The 10799-nt window shown below is 42.0% G+C and overlaps 1 protein-coding gene across 1 annotated transcript in view; it reads right to left on the reverse strand.

The window, feature by feature from the left end:
* Nucleotides 1-4912, reverse strand: part of ptpn9a (protein tyrosine phosphatase non-receptor type 9a) — a 43815-nt gene extending 38903 nt beyond the window's left edge. Inside the window, exon 1 of the mRNA XM_020456075.2 lies at nt 4402-4912. Within this exon, the coding sequence (XP_020311664.1) occupies nt 4402-4434 (33 nt within the window). The 5' untranslated portion in view covers nt 4435-4912. The remainder of the gene's footprint in view (nt 1-4401) is intronic.
* Between the last annotated feature and the right edge of the window lie 5887 nt (nt 4913-10799).

Genomic DNA, 10799 nt, shown 5'->3' on the forward strand with positions numbered 1-10799 from the left:
TGCCACCCTTTAGATATAATATGGAACGGTTCTGTATTTCACTGAAAAAATAAACGTTTTGTTTTCAAAATGATAGTTTCCGGATTTGACCATATTAATAACCTAAGGCTCGTATTTTGGTGTTATTATATTAGGCCTATGATTTGATAGAGCAGTCGGAGCGGTGGTAGGCAGCAGCAGGCTCGTAAGCATTCAATTCAAACAGCACTTTCCTGCATTTGCCAGCAGCTCTTCGCTGTGCTTCAAGCATTGCGCTGTTTATGACTTCAAGCCTATCAACTCCCGAGATAAGGCTAGCAATACTAAAGTATCTATTAGAACATCCAATAGTCAAAGGTAAATGAAATACAAATGGTAGAGAGAGAAATAGTCCTATAATAACTACAACATAAAACTTCTTAACTGGGAATATTGAAGACTCATGTTAAAAGGAACCACCAGCTTTCATATGTTCTCATGTTCTGAGCAAGAAACTTACACGTTGGATTTTTTTTACATGGCACATATTGCACTTTTACTTTCTCCAACACTTTGTTTTTGCATTATTTAAACCAAATTGAAAATGTTTCATTATTTATTTGAGGCTAAATTGATTTTATTGATGTACTATATTAAAATAATTCAGTATTGTTGTAATTATCATTAATATACATCTAAAAAAATAATGCAGATTAATCGGTATCGGCTTTTTTTGGTCCTCCAATAAATCGCCATCTCCATTGAAAAATCATAAATCGGCCGACACTTGCCAGTTGGTCCGTGCAGGCTTTGAGTACACGTCCTGGTAATCAGTCTAGCCCCACAGCCTTGAGGAATGTTCACCTGTTTAAAAGGTCTTGCTCAGATCGGCTTTCCAAAAGGAAAACAACCCTAAGCACACAGCCAAGACAACGCAGGCGTGGCTCCGGAAAAAGTCTCAATGTCCTTGAGTGACCCAGCCAGAGCCCAATCAGATGTCTCTGGAGAGACCTGTAAATAGTGACACTCCCCATCCAACCTGAGAGCTTGAGAGGGTCTGCAGAGAAGAATGGGAAAAACTCCAAATACAGGCATGCCAAGCTTGTAGCGTCGTACCCAAGAAGACTTGAAGATGTGATCGCTGCCAAAGGGGGCTTCATCAAAGCCCAGAGTAAAGGATCTGAATACTTATGTAAATGTGATATTAAAGTTGTAGAAAAAGGTATCTGAATACTTTCCGAATGTACTGTAGTTACACTTTCCTACTCATTATTGCTGCAGTGCTTGTTGTAGTGCTGACTGGAAATAGGAAGAACATGTATTTTATGGCTTATACAAAAAAAAAAAAAAATGTTGAACAGTGTTGACAGCGCTGAGTAAGAACTTGAATGCACTCATAAAAACATGTCTTTGCTGTATCCGTGGACAGTCTCTAGTCATGGTTGGAAAAATCTCAGTATAAACTTTGCTGTAGCTTTCTTTTATGCCTGCTACATTACTGCAGACACGGTCATCTGAGCCATCCGATTGGCCAGTGGTAGGCCTATAGTGCACTTGATTGGATCTCTGTGCCCACCTGAAATGCAGTGTTTGTACCATCAGACACATTAAATGGTTCAAAATGGCAACAGTTTGCGTTCCTGGAGCGCACGGCAGCTGAATCAGGTGCGCCTTCCGCAAAAGCCAGAGAGAATTTCAGAAAAATAGGAACTCAAAGCGTCATTGTTCCATTATTATTTTTTACAGAAATGTTTGCCGATCAACTAGGAATGCATTGGAGATCAACCAGTTGATCGTGAGCAACAGGTTGGTGACCACTGTTCTAGAAAAGTTGATTGAAGTACAATCTGTTGCTTCTCTCAGTGGGCTGATATTTCAGCATGTCAGTCTCGGGGCTACTGCACACGCAAAGCTTAGAGGGAACATTGCCTGTAAGTAAGCATTTCACTGTTAGTCTCCACCTGTTGTTTACAAAGCGTGTGACAATTTTTTTTTTTGCATAAATGCATTTTTTGGTCATTTAGAAAATTCAGCATTTGTATATAAAACCACAAATCTAAATACTCAAACAACAGACCTAAAAACTGTCTAGGGTACTGACAAACAGCCAGGTAGGTGTTATAAATGTCCCAGATGTGTTTTTGGGTGAACTTCACCTTTAAAAACATCTTTCCATACACAAACAAGGTACAAGAGTAGTGAATTGATGTTGTCTTCAGCTGAAAGCTAGCAAGGAAAGCTATCGGTATTTTCTTCCCATTGTATGCAGTGTTCTAACCTGTACTCAACATCGTTTTGGGAGCAGTCAGAAATTAACAGTCAACATTTCTACATGCCATGTTGCATTATTCAAGTGTGTTAACTTCTGTGCAGCATAAGTGGCGATGCAGTAGAGACTCCCAGTGAGATCAGTGGTTCCTCATGGCAGGCTACAGCTAGCAATGAGTAAGTAGCACAGGCAGGCAAGAGGAGGCATGAATGGTGTACTCGCACTATAAAAGGATCAGCTGTGCTGATAGACTTGATCCTCTCAAATCAGACGCCACGAGAAACCGTTTTGAAGAACTACAGAAATGTTGGTATACCGTGCATCACTACTAGGATATACAGGCCAGAATCTAAAAGAAACCAGCCCGGACTTATAGTCTTGCCAAATGTATGAGCTGTTGAAGTCAGAAATGTTAAAGGTGATTCATATGTGACATGATTATTGCTGAGGCACTTCGACATTAGCCATATGTGGAGAGTGCCATCCTATTCCGTTCAGTCCCATTTGGCACAAGTCGATCCTAACAGGAAGTCTCGTGCGTCATTCTTTCTATCCCCCACTCGCTCTTTCTTCCTGTTAAGCTTCCTGGGAGCCGACTGACTGCCTGCCCCCTCCCCCAACACACACACACACACACAAAGTATCCCCACAACAGCAGCATCACTCCAGTGGAAATGTTTTTAACAGCTGCCTATAAGTGAAGTTCCACCATACTAGCAGGCCCCCAGAGGCCTCCTGTTACAACCGGACACAACCAGACCGAGGTTCTAATAACCCAGCCTACAGGCGTTCAGCCCTCCACCATGGCTGGGCCCGCAGAGGAAATGAAGTCCCCAGATAAGACTTACTGACTGCTGGCCAGATGAGCCACGGGGAATGGGAAATGGGATTAGGGCCTGGAAAGTGTAAAAGGCATCATTAGCAACAGGCTGGAAAAAGGGACATCAGCCTTTATAGCATACCAGCTCCTTTTTATGCTGTGGATAAATGTTAATCATATGGACAATACCACTCTAGCAATAGATAGCCTATCATTATATAATCAGTTCCCTGCCTTATAAGCCCTGTTTTAGTTTTTTAATACAGAGACAGCAGTTTGGCATGGATATATTGTCCTGTACTGGCCATATTGTTGTTGTGTGGCATGGGATGTGTGGGCTAAGTGCATCAATGCAAATATAAAGTGTGTGCACAAATCATTGCTTTTGAGATTCTTGCCTTTAATTTAACTAGGCAAGTCATTTAAGAACAAATCCTTATTTACAATGACAACCCACTGTTCGTAGGCTAACTGCCTTGTTCAGGGGCAGAACGAAGATTTTTACCTTTTCAGCTCGGGGATACGAACTAGCAACATTACGGTTACTGGACCAATACTCTAACCACTAGGCTACCTGCCGCCCCTTATACTGTTCGTTTGTAATGCTATAGCATTCGCGGAAATAAAGTTTCAATTGTGTTTTTCCACCAGCTATAATACATCATAAACAATCCATTGTAATAGTTTGAATTTTCCTGTTAGAAGCATCGCCAACGTATGCGACAATGTAAAGGCCTGTGCCATAAATGTATACAATGTTTGTAATTGGGATGCCCGCGTCGCAACAATTTAACCATTTAAGAGCATAACTTGCAGTGGTGTAGGTAGCCTACAGAGTCAGACATTAAGGTCGTTGTAATTACATGTTCCCTTTAAGGTCTGAACTGCAGGGTGCCGTGATCAGGACACCGCGGAGTCGGCGGGTGATGGCTCGTTAAACGTACCTGAATCCAGGGATGGGAGAGGGCGCTGTACTCCTAATTATACATTGAGAACAATTAAATACTGCTAGATTTTAATTAAAACTTCAATTGTCTTCAGCAATGCATTCTAGGCTAGCTAATGCTAAAGCAAACCGTTGGATTCGACAACACTTCCGGTTACTCACGCCAATGCGTGGCGTCGTATTTTCATGGAATCCAATGGCCTGCTACAGTAACGGTAGGCTCGTATTAACAGTAAATTATTGGGCTAGCATACTGTACCACACCATTCAGACTAGAGAGAAAAAATGAACGAAAGTCGGATTCTGGCTATGGTAGGCTACCTGGAATGCAACTTACTTGACACACAACAATATGATTTCTTACCGCGGTATAGATGATCAAATATTTTGCATTGTTTTCAAAATTACCTGTTCTTCCTCCGCTGACAAACTAGCTGCCATTCTTCAGTCTCGTTCTTGAGATTTTGACACCTTAATTCTTCAACTTGGTGGCCTTTTTCCCCTTATTTTTCGTAAAGGTAAACGACGACAGTTCTATCCTCGTACCGGGCAGTACATCAACCGGGTTTGCCTAGGTTACTGGCATTTCACAAAACTGAAATGTTCCTCATATAGAAATGGAAAGCTTATACTGTTTTTGTTCGTCTGGCCTGTGAGTCGAATAAGAAATTATATGGAATCTTCCATCAAAATACTCATGCATGAACGAAAATCGCAGTTGTGTCAAATCTTCTCGAGTACTGAAAAAATTTGTCCTCAACAGTTTGGCGTTTCTCTGGGACGAATCGCAGTTGATCGAATTTGACCCATTTGTCCAGCCAGTAAAGTCACCCACCTTTGCTAAGAATCAAGAGTAAAGCCAAAAGGCATGGTGTTCAATCTTTTATTCTCTACGTACGTCGCCTGGACTACTATTCGGCCAGCAGCACTAATGACGTCACTTTCCTTGGTAATGAGAAACCTTCAAAATAAAAGCCTGTATTTCAAAACATTGCGATGTGGATAACTCTTTCAAAAGATTGGTGCTTATAACCAACATTTAAGAAGGAATCTATGTGTGTGTATGTGTATATATACACGTGTATAAAAAAAGAAGAAGATTATATACAGATCACTAATTGAAAAATACTATGTTCAGGCTGGTATGTTGACAATATTGGGGTTATAGTGAACATAAAGTGTTTATTGCGATGATTGTGTTGATTGAATTTTAAAATAAAATTTATTTATAACGCCCTTTTTACATCAGCAGATGTCACAAAGTGCTTATCCGGAAACCCAGCATAAAACCCCAAACAGCAAGCAATGCAGATGTAGAAGCATGGTGTCAAAATGGTGTCAAAAATTCCCTAGAAAAGGCAGGAACTTAAAAATAAACAAATGGAGCAGGCTCTGAGGGGTGTCCAGGCATCTTCTGGCTGTGCCAGGTGGAGATTATAAGAGTACATGGCCAATAAGTTCTTCAAGATGTTCAAACGATCATAGATGACCAGCAGGGTCAAATAATGGTTGTAGAGGGTGCAACAGGTCAGCACCACAGGTGTAAATGTCAGTTGGCTTTTCATAGCCAAGTATTCAGAGGTCGAGACAGCAGGTGCAGTAGAGAGTAGAGAGGGAGACAGAGAAGGTCGAAAACAGCAGGTCTGGGACAAGGTAGCACGTCCGGTGTACAGGTCAGGGTTCCATAGCACATTCTTGATCAGCAGCACGACCAGGTGGACTGGGGACGAGGACAGCCAGGAGTCATCAGGCCAGGTAGACCTGAGGCATGGACCTAGGGCTCAGGTCCTCCGGGAGGAGAGAAAGAGAGAGAGAGGGGAGAATTTGAGGGAGCACACAAAGACCGCTACTTCGATGCAGACAAGAAGGACAGATAGGACAGACTGACCATAGCCCTCCAAGTGGGGTTGGGAGTACTCAGTAGGGTCTGTAGAATCTATAAATGGTTTATTTCATGGGCCACTGAGGCCTAAATACTTAGCAGCAAAAAACACACTAAATTCTAAAAAAAACGATTGAATATCATCCAGGATATTAGTACATAACATAATGACGCTTTCAGAACAGCAACGGGGGGGGGGGGGGGGGGGCAATTTAATCCATTTTATAATTAAGGCTGTAACAAAATTTGGAAAAAGTCAAGGTCTGAGTACTTTCCGACGGCACTGTGTTGCTTATACGGTGCCTTGCGAAAGTATTCGGCCCCCTTGAACTTTGCGACCTTTTGCCACATTTCAGGCTTCAAACATAAAGATATAAAACTGTATTTTTTTGTGAAGAATCAACAACAAGTGGGACACAATCATGAAGTGGAACGACATTTATTGGATATTTCAAACTTTTTTAACAAATCAAAAACTGAAAAATTGGGCGTGCAAAATTATTCAGCCCCTTTACTTTCAGTGCAGCAAACTCTCTCCAGAAGTTCAGTGAGGATCTCTGAATGATCCAATGTTGACCTAAATGACTAATGATGATAAATACAATCCACCTGTGTGTAATCAAGTCTCCGTATAAATGCACCTGCACTGTGATAGTCTCAGAGGTCCGTTAAAAGCGCAGAGAGCATCATGAAGAACAAGGAACACACCAGGCAGGTCCGAGATACTGTTGTGAAGAAGTTTAAAGCCGGATTTGGATACAAAAAGATTTCCCAAGCTTTAAACATCCCAAGGAGCACTGTGAAAGCGATAATATTGAAATGGAAGGAGTATCAGACCACTGCAAATCTACCAAGACCTGGCCGTCCCTCTAAACTTTCAGCTCATACAAGCTCATACAATCTCGACTGATCAGAGATGCAGCCAAGAGGCCCATGATCACTCTGGATGAACTGCAGAGATCTACAGCTGAGGTGGGAGACTCTGTCCATAGGACAACAATCAGTCGTATATTGCACAAATCTGGCCTTTATGGAAGAGTGGCAAGAAGAAAGCCATTTCTTAAAGATATCCATAAAAAGTGTCGTTTAAAGTTTGCCACAAGCCACCTGGGAGACACACCAAACATGTGGAAGAAGGTGCTCTGGTCAGATGAAACCAAAATTGAACTTTTTGGCAACAATGCAAAATGTTATGTTTGGCGTAAAAGCAACACAGCTCATCACCCTGAACACAACATCCCCACTGTCAAACATGGTGGTGGCAGCATCATGGTTTGGGCCTGCTTTTCTTCAGCAGGGACAGGGAAGGTGGTTAAAATTGATGGGAAGATGGATGGAGCCAAATACAGTATTGCGTTGGGACCACTGGAATGGGTGGAGTAAAAAGTGCTGCTGGGTATGTAGACCTAAGTCCCCCAATAAAAACAACATATATAGATTCCACAGGCCCTACTGAGTAATCCTAACCCCACATTTACATTGGCACATAGAGTAGTTCTTTCTCAATAAGCCAATATGTAATTTTTATGCAGTGCATTCAATTCCAGTGGGTGGAGTAAGGAGTCATTAGCATTCTGTATTAAACCTGTTGCCCAGCACATTAGACCAATTTAAGTTTTGTAGACAGTATTGAGTAATTCCAATGATATATATTTGTATATGTGGCACTGTCATAGGATGCCACCTTTCCAACATGTCAGTTTGTCAAATGTCTGCCCTTCTAGAGCTGCTCTGGTCAACTGTAAGTGCTTTTATTGTGAAGTGGAAACCTCTAGGAGCAACAATGGCTGAAGTGGTAAGCCACACAAGCTCACAGAAACGGGACCGCCGAGTGCTGGAGCGAATAGAGTGTAAAAATAATTTGTCCTCGGTTACAACACTCACTACCGAGTTCCAAACTGCCTCTGGAAACAACGTCAGCACAAGAACTGTTGGTCGAGCAGCTGCACACAAGCCTAAGATCACCATGCGCAATGCCAAGCGTAAGCTGGAGTGGTGTAAAGCTCGCCTCCATTGGACTCTGGAGCAGTCGAAACGCGTTCTCTGAATCGCACTTCACCATCTGCCATTCCGACAGACAAATCTGGGTTTGGCGGATGCCAGGAGAACACTACCTGCCCGAATGCATAGTGCCAAATGTTAAGTTTGGTGGAGGAATAATGGTCTGGGGCTGTTTTTCACGGTTCGGGCTAGGCCCGTTTCAGTGAAGGGAAATCTTAATGCTACAACATACAATGACATTCTAGATGATTCTGTGCCTCCAACTTTGTGGCAACAGTTATGTTTCAGCATTACAATGCCTCCGTGCACAAACAAGGTCCACACAGAAGTGGTTTGTCGAGATCGGTGTGGAAGAACTTGACTGGCTGCACAGAGCTTTGACCTCAACCCCATTGAACACATTTGGGATGAACCGGATCCAACTGCAAGCTTAATCGCCCAACATCAGTGCCCGACCTCACTAATGCTCGTGGCTGGATGGAAGCAAGTCCCCACAGCTATGTTCCAACATTTAGTGAAAATCCTTCCCAGGAGAGTGGAGGCTGTTATAGTAGCGAAGGGGGGACCAACTCCATATTAATTCCCATGATTTTGGAATGAGTTGTTCGACGAGCAGGTGTCGTTGTTGTGTATTTATCGGAATATCCTGCTGCCAGGAGAACGGTAATGTCGCCTGGTGAGGCACAGACTCTTAGATATAACAACTCAACCCTCATGTGGCCATAAGGAAGAACAGTTAAACTTGCCTTCTTTCATTAATAAAAATTGAATAGGAAAATCACAATTTAGTTTCTTGCACACACCTTGATGTGAATTCAATGCATAATGAATTACAGTTTGACCAACAATTTAGTTCATGGAACAGCAGGGACTGTGAGGGGACACACACACAAACACGCACACTAACACTCACTTTATACTTTTAGTTGTGTTGTTTGTATTATTATTTTGTTGTTGTATTGTTTATCGTTGAATTTGACATTTGTGTGACTGTCCTTGTCTATCAGTGTATCAGTTACTAGTCATGATTTGTGTTTTGTGTGGACCCCAGGAAGAAAAGCTGCTGCTTCGTCAAAAGCTAATGGGGATCCGAATAAACCAATTAGATGAAACCAGCTGATAATGATTCAAACATTGCAATGAGTTATTTTCCGCTCTGTTTAATAAAAGCTTTAAACTCCTAGAAGTAAAACTTTAACATTCTAATCAGAAGATAGCCTACCTATACAATTGGATTAAAGAGCATTTAGGTACAAATTCTCTTTGTGACCATCACTACCAGTCAGTAGGAAGATGTCTACATGTAGGCCTAGGCCAATATGCTTGAATTGAGCGATCCATTGCATTTAGAAGTCAAGAGACAGGCCCCACATTCTCCCATGTAGTGGAAAGCAATGCATTTTGGGAAACTGCAATGAAGGATCCCAAATTGTCAGATAGAACACATGGATGCCTTAAAGGGCTATTATTATTTCCAACACAAAACCAGTGTCTGCATACAGTACCAGTCAAATGTCGACACATGTCTACTCATTCCATTTTTTGTCATTTAAAATAAAAACTATTTTCTACATTGTACAATAGTAGTGAAGACATCAGAACTATGAAATAACACATATGGAATCATGTTGTAACCAAAAAAAGTGTTAAACAAATCTAAATATATTTTATATTAGAGATTCTTCAAAGTAGCTACCCTTTGCCTTGATGACAGCTTTGCACACTCTTGGCATTCTCTCAACCAGCTTCACACTGGAATGCTTTTCCAACGTTCTTGAAGGTGTTTCCACATATGCTGAACACTTGTTGTCTGCTTTTCCCTTATTTTCCCGCCACCGCGGACAGACGCCCACCCAGACCCTCCCCTATAGGTCATCCCAAACGGGTTGAGGTTGTGTGATTGTGGAGGCCCGGTCATCTGATGCAGCACTTCATTACTCACCTTCAATAAAATATTTGGATTTGTTGTACACTTTTTTGGTTACTACATGATTCCATATGTGTTATTTCATAGTTTAAGTCTTCACTTATTATTATTTTATTTAACCAGGTAGGCTAGTTGAGAACAAGTTCTCATTTACAACTGCGACCTGGCCAAGATAAAGCAAAGCAGTGCAACACAAACAACAACACAGAGTTACACATGGAATAAGCAAACACTCAGTCAATAATACAATTGAAAAAGTCTATATACAGTGTGTGCAAATGAGGTAGGATAAGGGAGGCAATAAATAGGCCATAGTGGCGAAATAATAGATGTGCAGAAGATGAATGTGCAAGTAGAGATACTAGGGCGCAAAGAAGCAAAAATAAATAAATAACAGTATAGGGATGAGGTAGTTGGATGGGCTATTTACAGATGGGCTATGTAAAGGTGCAGTGATCTGTGAGTTTCTCTGACAGCTTTTGCTTTAAAGTTAGTGAGGGAGATATGAGTCTCCAGCTTCAGTGATTTTTGCAGTTCATTCCAGTCATTGGCAGCAGAGAACTGGAAGGAAAGGCGGCCAAATGAGGAATTGGCTTTGGGGGTGACCAGTGAAATATACCTGCTGGAGCGCATGCTACGGGTGGGTGCTGCTATGGTGACCAGTGAGTTGAGATAAGGCGGGGCTTTACCTAGCAAAGACTTGTAGATGACCTGGAGCCAGTGGGTTTGGTGATGAATATGAAGCGAGGGCCAGCCAACGAGAGCATGCAGGTCGCAGTGGTGGGTAGTATATGGGGCTTTAGTGACAAAACGGATTGCACTGTGATAGACTGCATCCAATTTGCTGGGTAGAGTGTTGGAGGCTATTTAGTAAATGACATCGCCGAAGTTAAGGATCGGTAGGATAGTCAGTTTTACAAGGGTATGTTTGGCAGCATGAGTGAAGGATGCTTTGTTGCGAAATAGGAAGCTGATTCTAGATTACATTTTTGATTG

The sequence above is a fragment of the Oncorhynchus kisutch genome, linkage group LG22 (genome assembly GCF_002021735.2).
Source record: "Oncorhynchus kisutch isolate 150728-3 linkage group LG22, Okis_V2, whole genome shotgun sequence".
NCBI lineage: Eukaryota > Metazoa > Chordata > Actinopteri > Salmoniformes > Salmonidae > Oncorhynchus > Oncorhynchus kisutch.